This window comes from Ahaetulla prasina, chromosome 3, assembly GCF_028640845.1.
Source record: "Ahaetulla prasina isolate Xishuangbanna chromosome 3, ASM2864084v1, whole genome shotgun sequence".
NCBI classification, from domain to species: Eukaryota; Metazoa; Chordata; class Lepidosauria; order Squamata; family Colubridae; genus Ahaetulla; species Ahaetulla prasina.
In genome coordinates, this window is record NC_080541.1 from 199861666 (window position 1) to 199882704 (window position 21039).

General features: G+C 38.9%; 1 protein-coding gene across 1 annotated transcript in view; it reads right to left on the reverse strand.

Annotated features, from left to right (window-relative positions):
- EMILIN3 (elastin microfibril interfacer 3) overlaps positions 1-21039 on the reverse strand; it is a 39292-nt gene that overhangs the window by 7172 nt on the left and 11081 nt on the right. The window contains exon 2 of the mRNA XM_058175778.1: positions 12080-12202. Coding sequence (XP_058031761.1) covers positions 12080-12202 — 123 coding nt within the window. The remainder of the gene's footprint in view (positions 1-12079; positions 12203-21039) is intronic.

Sequence of the window (21039 nt, forward strand, 5' to 3'; positions counted from 1 at the left end):
CCCATATTACCTAATGAGTACAATGTTTAATCAGATTGCACAGATAAACACTTCCAAATCACCTGACATGACTTGCGCCAGCATCATATTTTCCTCTAAAGGCAGCTCATGAATTCTGGTGTCAGCCACTGAGTGAAAGATCCCTCAGCGCTAACAGCATAACAATCCATAACAATTTCGCTCAGAAATTCTGATGTGGCTAGTGAGACTTTAACAGTAAAATGGCTACACCAGTGTGGTAGATGAATGTATAAACGGATCCTTGGAGATGCTCAAATCTTTACATTCATCCAATAGAATGACATTGATTCTTGAAATCCTTCCCACCGGTTGTAATAATACCAAGTGCTGAGACCAATTATAGAAAGTTCTGGTGAGGTATAGACATGCACACTGGTTGAACATCAGAGACAAAGTCACAAGGCTTTGGAGTTATGTGATTGTGTGAGCAGATGCCGTAGTTCTCAACGCACAGCCTGATTATGCCATACTGTACCGCTTATTGTCACATATACATACTTCATGCTATTAAGCTAATGTTCTACATATCTGCCAGGCTAAAGATAATCCTCAAGCAAATGCTATGGATTAGTTTTAGATGTAGCCCTGATCTGAGGCATAGTCTGTCATTCTGTTCTGTAAATGAAAGCCTCCTGTTGTTTTACGAAATAGCTAAAAGCGTCATAGGTTGACTCCCGCTATTATATCTCATTGTCAGTTCTGTCATAAGACTCATTGGGCAGGCATCATCTCTAATCGATGGGCTGTGTTAACACTAAATATAATGAGGTTCCTGTACGCATGTACCTCTGCTGAACAAATGTTTTTGGCAATTCCTCTTGTTATTTTCTGGCATGGAGGATACTGGAAAAATCTTCAGCTTCTGGCAGCCTCTGCTTGGGATTCTGCCCTAAGTCTGTGTGCTGTTGAACTTGCCATAAGCTTCTGTTTGCCTTTTATTTTGTTGAATGATATGTGGAAGATCTAAGAAAGCAAGGCCTTGGGGAGATTTGCACCCCAAAGGAATCTCTAGGTTGCTGTGATGAACAACTCTGGTGCGTGTGGCACACACACACCACAAAATAGCTTAGATGGGTTGGAGAATGTAGAGAAAGCTGCTGTCTTGAACCACTGCCAACTGCTTGCCTGGCACATAAACCATCACTCTGGCTCCCCGCAGACATCTGGGCCACTGCCTGACTTTTTGTTTTGGCCAAAGGTCAGAGTTGTAAAAAGAGCAAATCATTTCACAGACCAAAGGAGGAAAACAGCTGACATCAGATCTCTTCTAACAGGCTATGCTGGCCTTACTGCTATTTCCAGTTAGAAGTGAGATTCTTCTTTTCAGGGGGAAAAAAAAGGATATATCTTCTCAAAGTGCAAAACACCTCCACTTCACATGTCAATAACAGGAAGTATTTATGGCAGCTGCATAAACAGTTATTTGTGCCCTCCCCCCCATGTTGAAAAAAAAAACTCCATCTACTTCTTAGCTTCCCAAGCTAGATAGAAATTGTGGTAGGATTGTTTTGGCTCAGAAAACATTCCCTTTTTCTAGCCTTATTCTTAGTCTGAAAAGGTAGGACTGCTACTTCCTCATGAAACCATCGGATTATTACTTGAGAAGGTAACACTACTCAATCAAAAGTATCAGCGGTAGCCAGCCACAATGTCTACATTCAACAAATGGCAGAATCAGGGGTGTCCTTGGAGGGGCTCAAAAATGTTGAGAAGACATCTGTGATCTCATATTAGGCTTCATCCCCTTAAATCCTGAGATTGCTGAGCATAGCCTCATTTATGGCTATGGACCCAGATTGTTGGGGGCAATACGCTGACTCTGTAAACTGCTTAGAGAGACCTGTGAAACACTATGAAGTCTAAGTGCTATTGCTATTGCTATTTAGCCTAGCTCTCTACCCTACCTAGAAGAGGATAATCCTTGATTTGAAGGAATTTCCTGATGAAATTTAAGATTTATGTATTTATTTCAAGTTAAATTCCACCCAAGTACCAAATTCAAACTCATTTATTAGTTATTGTTGTTGTTGCTATTTTCTTAACAACTTTAACAGAAAGGAATGAAAAAGGCATAAGAACCAGCTGGGTGATGCTGGACCAGTCACTCTCTGAGTCCAACCCACTTCAGAAGATGGTTGTTGTGGAGAACATGAAAGGAGGAAAGAGGATTTCCTCTTCTCACAAATAATAAAGGCAGGATGAAAATCTAATTATTAAAATCTATAATAAACAAATAAATATAAATCATATTGGTCACACAGTCAGCCAAATGTTAGACTCCATTTGACCTCTTTGTCGACCTATTGAGTCCGTCCCAAGGACTTGGGATAGGCAGCTGTTATTTAATGACGTTAAATATACATTTGCAGGATGTATGATGTTCCAGGTAGAGCTGACTTTTGCAATTGAGTGATGGTGATTTTGTCAGTGCTGATGGTGTTCAACTTGAGCTCCAGATGTTTTGGAATTGCACACAAGATGACTATTACTAGTGATATTGCCTTTGCTTTCCTTTGCCATAAGTGTTCTACTTCTCTTTGAAGGTCTTTGTACTTCATGATTTTTTGCCCAGTTCTTTCTCTTCTATTCTGCTGTCTCAAGATACTGCAACATCTGTTATCCAGACATTGTCCTCCTCTTCTTCCTCCTCCTCCTCCAAACTCAAAGATGTCCTCCTTATTATGTTTTCCCAAAGGACAGCTCTGTAGGGTGGATTGGGCTGAGAGAATGATTAGCCAGCTTTCATTCCTAAGGGAGGTCCAGAACTCACTGTCCCCGGTTTTTAGGCCAGTATCCTCACCTCTACACAAAACTAGTTTTCAGTAATAAACATGAGATGGAAATTGGCTGATCTAGTTAACAGCACTGTTGTTTACTATTCTAATTGTCCAAAATGAACATCACAGTGTAATCAGTTTGGTGCTGACACCAATGATTCAGGCAAGGACTTAAGAATTATGGGGGTACTGCGATAATATGTGTGGCTTTTCCAAATAGACTTTTGCAAAATGAGTGGTACTTATAATAATTTCTAATTATTTGATCAACTTTTGCAAAATTCAGTACTTATAATAATTTCTAAATATTTGATGAACCAAAATAGTCAATTATAATTGGTATGATGATCATAATCTTTCAACCCAAATTGCAAATCACATCACATGTTATTATCACTGTTATTGTTATTATTTACATACGGTACCTTTATCAAGGTGCATAAACACAGAAAAGTCCACTACAGATTCAAAATGTTGTCTAATAACATTAGTTGAGAATCATATATTAATAATATTTCATACTAAAACACATCAAACACATATCTACCTACAGAAGATACGTAGGTAGATGATAATGATAATGTCCATACACCTATAATTTACATGCATATAATAATTTGTTTCTATATACTAGGACAGACTAACCAGTTGGATTCAGTCATATTTAAATGATTCATGGCATATTTACTTGGAATAAATCTTTTATATCTTTCTTCCAAAGAACCTTTTCAAGAGCCAAGCAAACATACTGAGGAAGTCATTAGTGAGGCTGCTGACAATAGTAAAATGTGCAAAGTTGGGTCAGATCTCATCAAGTGGTCACAAAATTCTGGTTGAAATTGGAATCTAGTTATTTTTGTAAGAACACTGCCAGAAATAAATGCAGTCATCAAAATTTGGGACATGTGCTGCCTAGATATGTTAAAAGTAGAATGATTTATAATAAAGGTATGATCAACCCAGAGGTTACCCGGATTATAAAATCCATTAACAGAGCTAGTAAATCACCTGTTTTAGCTCTCTCACTGCAATCTGTAAGATTTAGCAATAGCACTGAGACTTATATACCATTTCATAGCACTTTACAGCCCACTCTAAGAGCTTTACATAGTCAGCATACTTCACTTAACAATCAGGATCCTCATTTTACTGACCCAGAAGGATGGAAGACTGTGTCAATCTTGAGCCAGTCAGGACTGAACTCCTGGATATGGGCAGAGTTATCCTGCAATACTGCATTCTAACCACAGTTCCTAAGATTTAGAATGTATTTTTTCCTATGCTAAAGTAAGGAACTGTTTCATCTGAACTTTTATCCCACCTTAAGAATTCAATGGCTAGAGAAGCAATTTATAAAGATGTCAACTCAGCCTTCCATCCTTTATAAGGTAGGTAAAATGAGGACCCAGATTGTTGGGGGCAATAAAAGTTGACTTTGTATATAATATACAAATGGATGAAGACTATTGCTTAACACAGTGTAAGCCGCCCTGAGTCTTCGGAGAAGGGCGGGATATAAATTCAATAAATAAATAAATTAATTAATTAATGAATATCTTGGTAATGGTATCTTGCTGCGCCGGTTGGGGGGATTGGGAGTGGGAGGCACCGTGTATCGGTGGTTCTCCTCCTATCTCTCTGACCGGTCGCAGACAGTGTTGACAGGGGGGCAGAGGTCGACCGCGAGGTGCCTCACTTGTGGGGTGCCGCAGGGGTCGATTCTCTCGCCCCTTCTGTTCAACATCTATATGAAGCCGTTGGGTGAGATCATCAGTGGCTTCGGGGTGAGATACCAGCAGTACGCTGACGACACCCAGCTGTACTTTTCCACCCCGGGCCACCCCAATGAAGTTGTTGAAGTGCTGTCCCGGTGTTTGGAGGCCGTACGGGTCTGGATGGGGAGAAACAGGCTCAAGCTTAATCCCTCCAAGACGGAGTGGCTGTGGATGCCGGCATCCCGATTCAGTCAGCTGCAGCCGCAGCTGACTGTTGGCGGCAGTTATTGGCCCCAAAGGATAGGGTGCGAACTTAGGTGTCCTCCTGGATGAACGGCTGTCGCTTGAAGATCATTTGACGGCCGTCTCCAGGAGGGCCTTCCACCAGGTTCGCCTGGTTCGCAGTTGCGCCTTCCTTGATCGGGATGCCTTGTGCACAGTCACTCACGCGCTGCTACCTCTCGCTTGGATTATTGTAATGCTCTCTACATGGGGCTCTTGAGGTGCACTCGGAGGCTTCAGTTAGTCCAGAATGCAGCTGCGCTGGTGATAGAGGAGCTACTCGTAGCTCCCACGTAACACCGCCTCCCGCGCAGACTGCACTGGCTGCCTGTGGCCTTCGAGTGCACTTTAAGGTGTTGGTTACGACCTTTAAAGCGCTCCATGGCTTAGGGCCTGGGTACTTACGGGACCGCCTGCTGTTACCTCATGCCTCCCACCGACCCGTGCGCTCTCACAGAGAGGACTTCTCAGGGTGCCGTCCGCCAAGCAATGCCGGCTGGCGGCCCCAGGAAGGTCCTTCTGTGGGGCTCCACACTCTGGAACGAGCTTCCCCCGGGTTTACGCCAAATACCTGACCTTCGGACCTTCCGCCGCGAACTGAAGACACATCTTTTCATTCGCGCGGGGCTGGCTTGAATTTTATTGAATTTTATTGGTTTTTTAAATTTTTAAAATTTTTAATATTAATCTTAAATGGGATTTTAGTTTTTATATATTTTAAAGTTTCGGGCTAATTATAATAAGTTTTTTAATTCACATTTTAAATTGTACATTGTATTGCCTTTTTTACTTCTGCCTGTACACCGCCCTGAGTCCTTCGGGAGAAGGGCGGTATAAAAATCAAATAAAATAAATAAATAAAATAAATAAATAAATAGCTTTTCACTGCGGCAATAAAAATAATTAAAACTAGTCAATTTCCTAACTTTTCAAAGCTACATAAGAATTGCCTTGTGGAAAATCCTCTTCCACATCACGATTTTGCCATGGTTGATAACCACTCCAAACCAGTGTGGCTGGATACTGGGTATTCTTGAAAGCATTTTTTCCTGGATCCAAAGTGGCTTATTTGAACCTAGAACAAAGCTACTGTTTTATGCAATGGTGCAGCAGTATAGTTTGTAAGTAATCAGTTTTTCCATTGGTCATAACTCTTGGCTCTCCCCAGTTTTTGGCTCTTGAACTCAACCACTCTATTCTTACCCACCCACTCCCCCAATATACACCTCACCACAGAGTTTACATTTATTTTTTCTTTTGCATGACAAGACTGTGATAGCTTGGAGGCCAGGATACAGCATCTCTTGCATTTTTCTCTTCCTCTGCTGGAACAAACAAGTTATTTCATGGTGGTCACTACATATTCTCAACGTTTTGAGGTTGCCTAAACCTGATGACAATCACAAATTGTTTGCTAAGTGCTTTGTATGTTAAAGACTTGGAAATATAAACAGTAATATGGAAGTAATGTTTAAAAAGTGCTTGTAATTTTTTTTCAAGAAAGCTAGTAAAAGACCAAAATAGGGCTGATATCCATGGCCAGGAAACTATTACATCCTACATCCTATTGACTGGCAGTGTTCAAGTAAGCAAACAGCAGTTCCTTAAGTAAAAATTGATCACAGTTCATCTTTGTTTTGAATGATGAAGGTCAAGCTAAAATACCCCATCAAAGTAGATTTTCTAATTTTTCCAGCCTATCAAATTCATACATAAGCTTGATTTTTAACTCAGTTTTTGCACTTCTGAATTTAGCAACTTCTACTGAATTTCCAGCTATATGGAGGCATTAAGGGTGGATATGGAGTTGGTTCCTCTCATTTTTATTTAGAAGAAAAAAAAAAAGGGGGGGGGAAACCCACACCTCTGCAAATCTGCCATTCTGCTACCAGATTTGATCCTGTGTGATCTCGTATACAACCCACATAGTGACTTTATAGGCAAGATGTCAACCCTGAAGCCATTTCGGGAGCATCTTCAGGGCTGCCACAGCTACGCTGGTTGGGGGTGTGAGAACAGGAGTGGGGTGTATAGATAGCGGTGGACTTGTAGCCAAAATAAAATTATTTCTCCTGGAAACCAAGGATGTTGTCACCAGGTGCTGGGGAGGCATGAAACCAACTGGAGTTGGGGATGTGATGGGATTGGACCGTGTGATGGACATATAGATTCGGGGAAAGAACTTTGACTTTGGGGGTCAAAGGGAAAAACACGGGACCTTCAGAGGACCTTCAGAGTATTATGACATGCCTAATAAATCTGTATTCTGAGGAACACCTAGGCCTCAGAGTTTGATTGCATTGGGTCTGTTCTGTTACATGGAACCCTGATACAAGATACTTTTGCTGGTAGGTAACAGAATTTCTGAATTAGCAATTTAGGGAATCACCATCTGTATACAAATAGGAAGAATGCACAAATTCTACCGATTTCAATTAAAAAAAAGTTAAACGCATATTTTCTCTGGCATAGATTGCTTGGCTTATATCTCAAACTTGTCAAACTTGTCTGTTAGGGGGTGTACATAAGCGCACCAGTGTGCCTACCGTCCCTGTCCTACTGTTCCCATTGATTCATACTCATTTCTTATGCATATACTTATACCTGTTTATACTTATATGTTTATATGTTATGTTCATACTTATACTTGTTTTCTCATACATGCTTGACAAACTAACTAACTAACTAACTAACTAACTAACTAACTAACTAACTAACTAACTAAATAAAAAAATAATAAAAAAAATATTCCTGGTGCACCTTTCTGCATAATCTTGGCATGATCATCACCTTTCTCAGTATTATATTGTAGAATTCCTTGATAATTTCTAGTATGTAAACCACAGCTCCCATCAGCCCCATGTAATCTCATACAGATAGTCCCCAACTTACGACCGCAACTGAACCCAAAATTTCTGTGAAGTGAGACAGTTGTTAAGAGAGTTTTGCCCCATTTTACAACATTTCTGGTCACCGATGTTAAGTGAATCACTGAAGTTGTTAAGTTTGTAACCCGACTGTTAAGGGAATCTGCCTTCCCCACTGACTTTTCTTGTCAGAAGGTTTCAAAAGGGGATCACATGACCTTGGAACACAGCAACCGTCATAAATACGAACCAGCTGCCAAGCATCTGAATTTTGATCACGTGGCCATGGGAATGGTGCAAAGGTTGTAACTGTGAAAAATGGACATAAATCACTTTATTCAGTGCCGTTGTAACCTTGAATGGTTATTAAATGAACTGTTGTAAGTCGAGGACTACCTGTACATCTGGAGAGAGGCTGCTTAGAAAAAGCTCCTCTCCTATAGTAACTTAACTTGCATGTACATTTTAATCTTTCTTCCTTTTCCACATCTTTTTCCTGTTATCCTTCTTTCTAAACTGTAAGTATTCTTTCTGTCTACATTTTCTCTTTGTTTCTGAAAATTGTGTGTATGGATGGACAATATACAGCAAGCAACACAATCATCATGTATCTTGGTACCATTTCAGTGCCGATATCACAGAGTAACATTGAAAAAATACAGAAAGCATCTAAAAACATTTGCTTTTCTGGCTCGTAATGAAAGTAAAGCTACCTCCAAAAATGTTAGCCTGGCTGCAGAACTTCTACTGACCGACTGCTATTGAACTCACCTCCAATAGAATCATATAAAAAGTCTGTGAAAGCATGTATGGAATGGGGCTGACAGCTATTTTCTTTTCACTCACAATTCTTTGGATCCAGTCCATAATACGAGAAAGATTTATGCTATATTTGGGTCAACTTCCAAGAAATACATGATCATGCTGAGCAGTTATTGGGCTCTTAGCTAGTGTGAGCCTTTGCTGGAAGCAAACAAGCATTGCATCCATTCCAATTTTTAAGTACAACAGCACTTCTGTCACTTAAAATATGATGTGGGAAAGCAGAGGAGGCATGGGAAAAGGATGCCTAAATGGTCCTAACATAAGCATCACATTCATATATAGAGAAAGTCTTATCTATTTCTCTATATTGAGTGGTTTTTCCATCAGAAAACTCCCATTATTCATACAGACAATATCTAGTGAGGCGATATGGGAGAACCAATCCCCACACTTTTTGCTGGGGCATCATGGTCAAATTTGGCAGCTGGATATACCAAAATTCTCTCTGGAAGAAAGAGAGAACTGGATATTGAGCCATGGTATATGTTGTTGCTGTATTTTATCTTGGCTGTAAACCGCCCTGAGTCCTTTGGGAGAAGGGCGGTATACAAATTAAAATATTATTATTATTATTATTATTATTATTATTATTATTATTATTATTATTATTATTATTATTATTATTATTATTATTATGGTGGTACAGTGGTTAGAATGCAGTATTGCTGGCTACTTCTGCTGACTGCTGGCTGCCTGCAATTTGGCAGTTCGAATCTCACCAGGCTAAAGTTTGACTCAGCCTTCCATCCTTCTGAGGTCAGTAAAATGAGGAGGCAGATTGTTGGGGGAAATATGCTGAGTCTGTAAACTGCTTACAGAGGGCTGGAAAACACTGTGAAGTGATAAGGGCTATTGCTATATATTACCCATATGTCCTTTGCACAGCTGATTTTTGTGAGCAGACTACAGAAACCATCGTTTTTACAGCCACTTGCAATCAACTGGAAGTCAAAGGATCCATCATGCTCTGAGCCATAAATGCAGCCTTTCAGGACTCGGTTTGACCAAGCCTCATCTTTTTAATCACTTTGGGGTTTTACCTTTCTTATTGTTTGTTTAAGACTGAAAAAAACTTTCAGTCTCACAGGAGTCCTGGTCACTGGGTGGGATTCTCTTCAATCCATTTAAAAAGAAAGAATATAACAGCTTTTTAAGATCTTAATTTTTTTTTGTAACTTCTTATAATATACAGCAAAGAGTGGTTTCTGGAAAACTTTACAAATACTAAAAGCTTTGTGAAATTGATTTAAAGAAAGGCTTTGAAGTTAATTAGAAAGGGTTTCTTGTGTGGGAAAAATATACTGTATCTTGTTTATAAACAGGACTTTAAGGATCGATTACTAAGTGCACACATTGGTTACTTTAAAGCAGGGGTAGTCAACCTTTTTATACCTATCACCCACCTTTGTATCTCTCTTAATAGTAAAATTTTCTAACCGCCCACTGGCTCCACAGTAATGCACCATGCATCGTTTGCGCATGCCTCTCGCGCATCGTGGGTTGGATTTGGAGGGGGGGGCGCTGGCTACCAGCTCTGCTTGTCTGTTACAACTGGGTGGTGTGGGGGGAGATGCGCGAGCTATTCTGGGATGAGGCTCTTTTGTTTGCAGTCGCACTATAGCGCCATTTAGTTTCACTTAAGTAACGTGAACTAAACTTATGCCCAATTTTTTAAAAAGTCAATTACATTTAAAAAAAGGGAAGTGCTTCAGTATCGGACAAAACCCCTACCGCCCACCATGAAAGCTGGAACACCTGCTAGTGGGCGGTAGGGACCAGGTTGACTACCAATGCTTTAAAGGAATTGTTTGATCTCTGGGCCTGTGAAGCATTTGAACTCTATTGGAACAAAAACCTCTACTGAACAAATCCTTCTGGAGATAACTGAGGTGAATTCTAAGGTGGATTTGAAAATTACAACTTATAAGAAATAGATGTAAATATTCTATTTATAAATGCAATTGGAATCGTTTAAAAATTGAAAAAGACATTATTGACTACCATTTTAATATAATATAAATATAAGATATATACTGAAGTTACTTTAAGAAAATTACAAGTAAACTTGAACAATGATAAGAATTTGGAGAGAGGAGGAAAAGATATTAGAAGAAAATGGAAGTTGGAATTATATTTATGAGATTTAGGATTGGCTAGGAGGAAGAAAGAAAAACCTAAAACTGGTTTATCTGACTACATTTAAAAGTGTTCTTATTTCTCATGATGCTTATTGGTTATCAGGAATGGATAGTTTTTCTTTTGGAAATGTCTAATGGTGTAATGTTTATACTTGGCAACTTTATGATATGTGGATTTCAGTTCCAAGAACTTGCTAACCAGTCACTCGCTGATTGCCAAGCAGTTTAACAACTGCAAGGAGCTGAAACTGTAGATCAGGGGTGTCAAATTTATGTCGTCATGTCATCATGTGACGTATCAGGACTTTTTTCCCTTTTGCTAAAACAAGTGTGTGACACATGTGACACATCCGGCCCATTGACCCAGCATGTGACACATCCGGCCCATTGGCCGGGAGTTTGACAGCCCTGCTCTAGATTGTTTAACACCTGACAATGAATGATCCAACAAAAGGGACAGAAACAGGCAACTACAAGCTAATTACCTGCTTACCAACAATTTTCAAATTGCTAAGTGGTGTGATAGCTGATGCATCTAGTTAACAGCATCTAGTTAAAAACAAACTCTTTCCACCTGAGGAGAAAGGAAACTGCCCAAACAGAATAGGAACAAAAGATCAGTTCCTATAGGTAGTCATTGACTTATAATTGTTTATTTGACAACAATTTGAAGTTATAATAGCCTTGGAAAGAAGTGGTTTACTACCTGACCTCAAAGTTACAACCATAATAAAAACCCCATGATCATGTGATTAGAATTCAGGCATTTGGCAATCAGCTCGTATTTATGATGGTTGCAGCATCTTGCAATTACATAATCATGATTTGCAACCTTTCTAGTCAGCTCCTGACAAGCAAAGTCAATTGGGGAAGCCGGAATTGCTATGATGATTCACTTAATGACCATGGTAAATTGGCTGTAAAATCAGGTCTCATCACATCATTACTCACTTTATGACCTCACCAACTTACAAAGGAATTTCCAGTCCCTATTGCAGTTGTAACTCAAGGGCTACCTGCAATTGACAAGATGATTTTGGAAAACTGGAAGACCAATTTGAGGGTAGTTTAGATTGATTGCAAGAAGACATTTGACTACCTGCCACATGAGTGAATAATCAAGAGCTAGAAATAATAGAATTCATTAGATATCTTAGAAGCTTTGTTCATGATCAATGGCACATGGAAAAACACAATTGTAGTCAATTGTGCCATAGAAGAATTTCCATGTACTTCATTTCATTAATGAAATAGACTAAGGATGGATTTAAGATTCCCTGGCCCTCACTTTTCAACTTAGCCAGCCTAATCACACTTCCTCAGAAGACTAATAAGATGAAAGGGGAATCAGGACTTTTGGTACTATCTGTGATAAAATCAATATTCAGGAGTGACTTTTCTCAGGTCAAAGGATGTTGAGAGATCTTTACACCTTTATCCCTGGCTATACTCACACAACTTTTCCAGGGCACTTGGGTCCCCAGCTGCACTTGTGATACTCAGCTTTCACATAGCTCTCCACTCCATCCTGAAGAGTGCACGTGACATTCCTCTGCACCACATATGCACAATAGATCCTGCATGAGAAGCAAAGTCAGATTTGGTTAAACATCTGACAACCAGATTTGATCTCCCAGCCCCTCTCAAACCTCCAGACCAGACTTTAGTTTAGTTGGGCAAACAGCTAAAGCAGGGGTCTCCAAACTTGGCAACTTTAAGCATTGTGGAAAAGAATTCTGGGAGTTGAAATCCACAAGGCTTAAAGTTGCCAAGTTTGGAGACCCTTGAGTTAAAGGGTTCTCCTTTTGGTTTTTCATTAGCAGGGAATAATTGAATAGCTGAGACCGCCAACCAGAAAGTTTCAGGCAAAGATGATCTGATTTGGAGGGACTCAACAATGAAAGTACGAACTAGTAAGTTAAAAGCTGTCTGAGTGACCCAGTAAAAAGCTCTGTAGGAAAAAGTACTCAGAGTTGTTCACAAGTTGGAACTAACTTGTTGGAAACAAATAAGTAGTTAACACTTTGAGGTATGGGATTCATACGTATAGCTCAATCAGTAACAAAACTATTACGAGGATAATTTCAGTTGGAGCATTTTCAGCAATGACAGCTTAACAGATGTCAGTCAGTGTGTAAAAGGCACTTCTCTTCTAAAGCTGCATCTCAGCAACTCCACTCCGTAAGCCACTTGGTGACTAGGTTGTCTATCCTGCCCCTTTTCCCAACAATGTTGCCCCCACAGCAGAAAAAACATCTCTTCACATCTATTCTAGAAAGACATAAATTGATGGATAATTTTTAAAATTAATTTACGTACAGTTCTTCTATAACTTAAGACCTCTGGCACTTTGCAACACAAGATTAATAAATTCACCAACAATAAATAATGAATTAATACCTATATGCATTCATTCCCAGGAGTAACAACTACCATTGAAAGGCTCTTTGAACCAATCCTGCTTTTACAATCTTGCTGATTGTCATCATACATGCACAAAAAGTCATTTATTATAGCCCTATTCAAATAACTGTAATGTGAACAATGTGAGCAAGGAATGAGGTAGGGTTTATTTGCAAGCACCACAAATATACTTCAATGTGCTAAGAAGTTTAGAATAGACACATCTATTTATTTGTGCGGGAATGGCCTAGAGTTTAGTTTTAAAGTTAGTTTTAGTTTTAAAGTTAGTTTTAAATGGGGTTTTTGTATTATTTTAAAGATAGTTTTAAATTCGGCCTAATGTAATAAGTTTTTTAAATGTTGTTTTAACTTGTATTTATTCTTATGTTTTTATAAGGCTGTGAACCGCCCTGAGTCCTTCAGGAAATAGGGCGGTATAAAAATTTGAATAAAATAAATACATAAATAGAATAGTTACTCCACTGTGAATCAGAGGCTGACAGACCTTAGAACAGGGGTCTCCAACCTTGGCAACTTTAAGACTTGTGGACTTCAACTCCACATTCTGGGAGTTGAAGTCCACAAGTCTTAAAGTTGCCAAGATTGGAGACTCCTGCCTTAGACCATTTTTTAAAATTTGTAGTTCATCAAGCATGTATTTTATGACAGATACAAGTGTAAACATAATTATAAACACATGAAATGGATAGCAATAAAAGGAAACATTAGGACAGGGACAGTAGGTACGCTGATGCTCTTAAGCATGCCCCTTACAGACCTCTTAGGAATGGGGTGAGGTCTACAGTGGACAGTCTAAGGTTAAAGTTTTGGGGTTTGGAGAAGAAACCACAGAGTCAGGTAGTGAATAGAATAGAATAGAATAGAATTTTTATTGGCCAAGTGTGATTGGACACACAAGGAATTTGTCTTGGTGCATATGCTCTCAGTGTACATAAAAGAAAAGATACGTTCATCAAGGTACAACATTTACAACACAATTGATGATCAATATATCAATATAAATCATAAGGATTGCCAGCAACAAGTTATAGTCATACAGTCATAAGTGGAAAGAGATTGGTGATGGGAACTATGAAACGATTAATAGTAGTGCAGATTCAGTAAATAGTCTGACAGTGTTGAGGGAATTATTTATTTAGCAGAGTGATGGCCTTGGGAAAAAACTGTTCTTGTGTCTAGTTGTTCTGGTGTGCAGTGCTCTATAGCGTCGTTTTGAGGGTAGGAGTTGAAACAGTTTATGTCCAGGATGCGAGGGATCTGCAAATATTTTCACGGCCCTCTTCTTGATTCATGCAGTATACAGGTCCTCAATGGAAGGCAGGTTGGTAGCAATTATTTTTTCTGCAGTTCTAATTATCCTCTGAAGTCTGTGTTTTTCTTGTTGTGTTGCAGAACCGAACCAGACAGTTATAGAGGTGCAAATGACAGGCTCAATAATTCCTCTGTAGAATTGGATCAGCAGCTCCTTGGGCATTCCAGGTGTTGACAACTCTGTTACTGAAGTCGCGTTTTCTGCAATTTAGTTTGGATCGGTTTACCATGAATTTGTATCTATTATGTGCTCTTGTATTGTTTTGGTTGAAGCTGAAGTATTCATTGACTGGTAGGATGATTTTATGTACTATGCTTAGGTCAGATCAAAGACGGCAAAGTTCTAAGTTGTCTAAGCCCAAAATTTCAAGTCAATTCCTTTTTTCAGTGAAGCTTCTTTGGCAAATTAAACTTTTGTTAATTCCCATTCCTTCCTTATAAGGAATAATATATAAATTATATTATTAAGGATAAGAAGAAGATAAATTTCACAGACATGTCCAAAGCCAATCTGTATTCTTTAAATCTGCCCTATTATCTATTATCTTATTTTATTATTATTATATTATATATTATTATTATTATTATTATTATTATTATTATTATTATTATTATTATTATTATTATTATTATTATTATTATTATTATTATTATTATAGCTATTATCCTTAATGTATCTTAGTAGATGGCAGTCGTTGTCTGAGTTTGTCTGAGTTTAGAAGCTAGGCAAGATCTGGTCTGGTTAACACTCAGAGGGGAAAACACCAGGGAATACTGGGGCCATAGAATGTGAAAAGTTGAACAACATTCCTGAAAATGCAAACCATTTCTATACTGTTAGCAAGAAATAGCATGGATTTCTATGGTCTATGAAGTTACATAGATTCTTGTGAAGTCAAGAGTTGAGATTGATGGGGAAAAAATCTGTAATGTATATATCTATTTTTATCTTTCATGTATTTAAAGTGACTATAAGGAACAGAATGAAAACTTTTTTTTAAATGGAAGGGTACTTTCCTTCCACTGTGTGTGCCCTGCAGTCTTTTTGACTCCTGGAAACTGACTGGGGAAATTGCTGGGTTTTTTGATATGGTTTTTCAGAAGAGGTTTATTTCCTTCCTAGGGCTGAGAGACAGTGGTTCGCCCAAGGTCAACCAGTTGGCTTCATGTCTACAGTGGGACAAGAACTCAGCCTCCTGATTTCACCACTACACCAAACTGGCTCTCCCAAAGGACGCAAATATATCCACTTTGTTATCTTTTTCCTCTGAATCTGCCCATTTTATCCATTGCGTACAAACCAAAGGCTACTGAAACTTTTGTTTTTGTTATTCTGGTGCTAAATCATGTCCGACTCTTCATAATCCCATGGACCATAGCAAGCTAGGCTCTCCTGTCCTCCATTGTCTCCAGCAGTTTGCTCCAATTCTGAAATTTACACTGAAATTTATATTATCCCTATTCTGTGTTAGCTTTTAAATACCATCCCCACTGTCCTCTTTACTGGCATTCTAAGTCTTTTCTTTTTTATAAATGAACGTGAACATTCTTCTGAGTTAGACTTTCTTTATATTCCTCAATTCATATCTAGCATATGCCAGGATATCATCTGCTATGCATGCCCTTGTCTCAGCCGAGGTTGAGGCATTTTCCTGTCCATCAAGTCCAAAGGTATAAACTAGCTTATTATTTAATTCCCTTGAAATTTGAGTAAATGCTAGTTCTGGATTTTGCCAATAGCAGTTGTATTTCTGGCATTAAAAATCTGCAAGACATATTTGGATGTTGATGAGTAAAAAACTTAAGCCTGATATCTGTCTCTATGAAAACCAACTCTGAGAGACAATTTCCGTTTCAGAATTTCTGATATAGTAACTGATTTTGTTTTCTTTCTATGTTGCGCTCATGGAACAAAAATAGAATAAATAGTTTATATCAGCTGTATGGTTAATCAGTATTTTAAAACATTTCTGATGTTGCAGGAATGTTCAAATTATTGAAATCTGCTGAATGGTAATATATTCAGTTAATATTGCATAATTTGGACCAGACATAAAAGAAGCACATGAAACCTCTCAAATATTATGATCACTACTAAGAGTTTTTGGATGATTCCAAGCCTAAATTTTATTTTTAACAGACAACTGAGCACTTTTATAAATACAGATATTGGTAAATTGAAAATAGAAATAAAAAATTGGAATCTCCCATTTTAAAAAAATCAATGGATTAGGAGTTTAAAATTTCTATATGTTGCTATTAAGATTTACTTTTGCAATTCAGCAACAAATCCCACACTGAGTGATTTGGATACTTCAGACTGAAGATGTTTAGTAAGAGCTAGAAATCAAACTCAGTACAATAGTGGACTAGATATTGACACATGTGTTCTGGGGCTATTCCAAGATTATTCCTTTCTGGTTTAATATTTATAAACTTATAGTGCTGGCAAAAGAAATAAGATTTAAATATGTCAATGCAATGTTGACCTATATTCAAAAATGTGGGACCTATTATTGCACTGAGCGCTCTGGATTTATTGCTCATGGACTATAGCTAATTAGACTGCTTAACCATGATGAAAAGATCCATACTTGACATAAAAATCTTGGAATGTATAACATGTTTATATAGTACTTTGAAGTTATAAAGTTGTGTTTCCCCATTATATTTTAACTGACTCTCCATCCCCATCTGTGATATTTTTTATGATGAATTTTTATCATTTCCTTTTTGCTCCCATTGGTTTACATTTATACTGAACTGCACTTGCCTTTTTCCCTCAAGCATCTCTTTTGCTTTTTCCCACCCTGAATGATTTATTCTATCTCAAAATTTGGATATCTCGTTGCTCAACTCTATCTTCTGATCATTTATAAATAAATTGAAAAGCAAATATTCCAGTTCCTTGGAGGACTGAACAAAGGCCCACCCTACATCTGGAAGTGTTTATAGCTGGAATTGTTCATGAGAAACCAATAGAAGCCTTGCGAGGACTGTATACCTAGAAGATAATACAGCCCTTTTCTCCTTTATTTGAAGGCCTCTGGAAATGGTCAAGAAGGGGCACCAAATCACAGAAAAAGAAATTCATTGCTCTCCTTGCAGTTGATTATGGTCTACTTGCTGTTTGGGATCAATGTGAATACTTGGTCTGTAGCAGGGGTGCTATTCAGCAGTTTCTGACAGGTTCTGGAGAACTGGTAGCAGAAATTTTGAGTAGTTTGGAGAACCAGCAAATACCACTTCTGGCTGACCCCAGAATGGAGTGGGAATGGAGATTTTGCAATATCCTTCCCCCAGGAGTGGGGAGGGAATGGGGATTTTGCAGTATCCTTCCCCTGCCATGCCCACCAAGCCACACCACACCCACCAAGCCACACCCACAGAACTGGTAGTAAAAAAATTTGAATTCCACCACTGGTCTTTAATAGCCTCCTCAATCATAGGCGAATGAGAGTAGTTTACCATTAAATCTTTGAACTGATTGCTTAAAGAATGCCTGTCATTAAGGAAAGCTGCAGGGATCCTTACAGTTGCATAACACTAGAACTGATAGATACAGATCAGGAATCTTTGATTGAAGATATAAAACATATGCAGACTATGTGGTAGATAAAGGAAGGTAAATCAAATTAAGGGTCATGGGGGCCATAAATGTCCACCACAAAACCACAATGATTTAAAAAAAAGGATGAAATGTGCATTTGAAAAGGAGGAGGGAGAAGGGAGGATGGAGGAGGACGGTGGAGTAGTAGTAGTAGTAGGAGAGTCAGAAGATAGGTGACTGAAAAAGCAAGTTTCTTCATCAGACAACTCAGTACTATGGTCTGGTATTCCAGAACACCCCTTCCAAAGTCTGATTACAACAGCCAAGCCAAGCCTAATTCTGCAAATGATTACTAAAATAATGTGAAAATTACAGTGAAATAATGTAATTCTGATTACAACAGCCAAGCCAAGCCTAATTCTAGACAAAATGCAAATGGCCGGGCATACAACTCAACGAACAACATCTTGCCGGTAAACTGAAGCAAGGAATGCCAAGCACTTCCTGGAGAAAGTGGATGAGGACTCGGCATTCCCAAAACTGTGACATTTAGTGTGATCATGTGTTGGCAGAATCACAGGGAAGGAGTATGCCTGGATTACTGGGAGATTTGCTTAAAGATGTGAAAGACTGATATGATCATTTTGTTTCTTTTATGCAACAAGAAATAAAGGAAGACGTTACAGATATTATATCTGAGGTGAGTTAGATGGCAAAGTAAATATTATCTTTATCAAAACTGAAAAGCTTTTTCACTCTGAAACTGTGACTTTGAACTATGAACTTTGAGAATTTGGCAGATGATGTCTTCTCCGAAATCCACTGCAGCACTAGCTGGAATTCTGAAATAATGGCTGCATTAATTTGTAAGTGGAATGCCATCTGTTTGCAATTTGATAATAATGAAAATCACTTAATACAAAAAAATCAAAGTGCACTTAAATACCCCAAACTTTTTGAACATCTCTCACACTACAAAGTGCTGAAAATCTTAAACCTTTGAGATGATCCACTAAGGCGCACGTTATATTTTCATCATCAAAAGCTGCATCCCCTGAATTGAAAATAAAATACATCACAATGAAAAATCAATTATGGGGTTTAAAGGCTACCTGTTGAGCCCTTTGGGTCATAACAGGCTCATTCCTAACTTTAGCTAAAAAGTTGAAGACTTAAGGGAACGGCTTGTCTCCCACAGTTGTGGGTGCTCCATCACTGAAAGTTTTTAAGAAGAGATTGGACAACCATTTGTCCAGAATGGTACAGGGTGGGGGACCCCAATCCCCAGGCCGCGCCCCATTTCAGGGCCTTGAGCCATTCAGAAGTTAGGCCACAAAAGTGGCAGGAGAGCAAGCCCATGCATCCCCATGTGTGCAAACCGTGGGTGAGATGTGTGCCTGCGCTCCATTTGCACAAGTGGTAGGCATGCCTGCTGCTCATGCAAATGGAGCTGCACAAGCGCTCACCTGTCGCTCGCATGGAACCATCCCCTCTCTCTCCCACCCGGGCTGGTCTGCAAACCACAAAGGTTGGAGAAATCTGGTATAGGGTCTCCTGCTTCAGCAGGTAATGGACTAGAAAACCTCCAAGGTCCCTTCCAAATCTGTTATTCTGTATTCTTGAAGACTTAAACTTGGCTCCACCTCTGAAAGAAGTAATAATTTCCTTGAATTAGGCTTAATCCCTGGTGACTTTATGGACACCTCCAGGGGTTTTTCGTGGTAATCGTATAGAAATAGTACAATATGTTATTTCTGAGATGATTTTCCAATTTTCTAATGTAATCACTGCACTATTTTCTAATGTAATCACTGCTATGAAATAAAGAGAATAGGTATATTGCCAATGGTGACTTAAAGACAGGAATGTTACAAGAGAGGAAGAGATGCAACAAAAAGCTGCTATGTATCCTCATCTCCAATAGAAGATTTTCTGTTCAGAGTTTTGGGGTTTTCCATGCACTTTTCCATATTATTCTGTTGTATTTTATTGTTCCATCCTGTTTTCTATTTCTCCCTTCATTTTTTTCTCCAATGGACACTCATTGGGTTTTTTGGCCATGATCGTATTCCTTCAGAATTTCTAAAACATTTTGGATAGATTGTTCTGGTTTTTCTGAGATTCTTCATACTTCCCTTCTATTCAACTCAATCAGTCCTCACCACCTAAGTTTGCCATTAGAAAGAGAACGATAGAATACTCAAGAATTAGTGGGGTGGGATCCTCTCTAGGCAGGTGATGAGACAGTACTGGCAGTCCTCTAGCCACTCCCCCTGAGCATCCTGGCTAGTCCCTCTTTTGGACGGCCCCACAACTACTAGTTTTGTGACCCAGTAAAGTGGACACATACTAGACCCAGTCAATCATACATTGTCATCTCACAGGACCAGGAAGTCTATCTACATGTATTCCTGCAGATCCTGCCTTCTGGAATGATTTCCCCCAAAGAATCCAAATCATGATGGCTTTTAGGAAATCATTAAGGACCTAGTTGTACTTCTAGGCCTTGGGGACAGGGGGATCATTATTTCAGTTATTTTAGTTCTGGGAGGTTTATGGCTGATATTTTGCTCTTCTGGTCAGTACTTTAGTATCTTGTAAAAACAAATGGTTAAGCCAGGGGTGTCCAAACTTGACCCCTTGAAGAGTGGTGGACTTCAACTCCCAGAATTCCCCAGTCAGCATGAGCTATAAATATGAACAAGTTGCTAGCTGGGGAATTCTGGGAGTTGACGTCCACCACTCTTCAAGGGCCAAGTTTGGACATCCCTGGCTTAAGCCACCCATAGTCACATAGGAAGTCTTAAATTTAACGAACAAATAAATAAATGTGGTATGACATTAATAGTAGGCTTTTTTGTTTAGTTTTTCATTCCACACAGCACTCAAGTCAGTCAGTCAGTCAGGCAGGCAGGCAGGCAGGGAGACAGAAGACCTGCTGCCCATGAGCACGGCAAGGTGAAATTGCCAATCCAGATAGATCCTGGGGAAGAGAGGTCATTTTGTCTTTTATTCAGGCAAAGAAATGTTTTCAGCTGGCTGATTTGAGCTTCCATGGAATGGCCTAGACTACTCAGGCAAAACAGAGGTTTTATTCTGAAGACTTCCCTTTGCTGCATTAACTTTGAA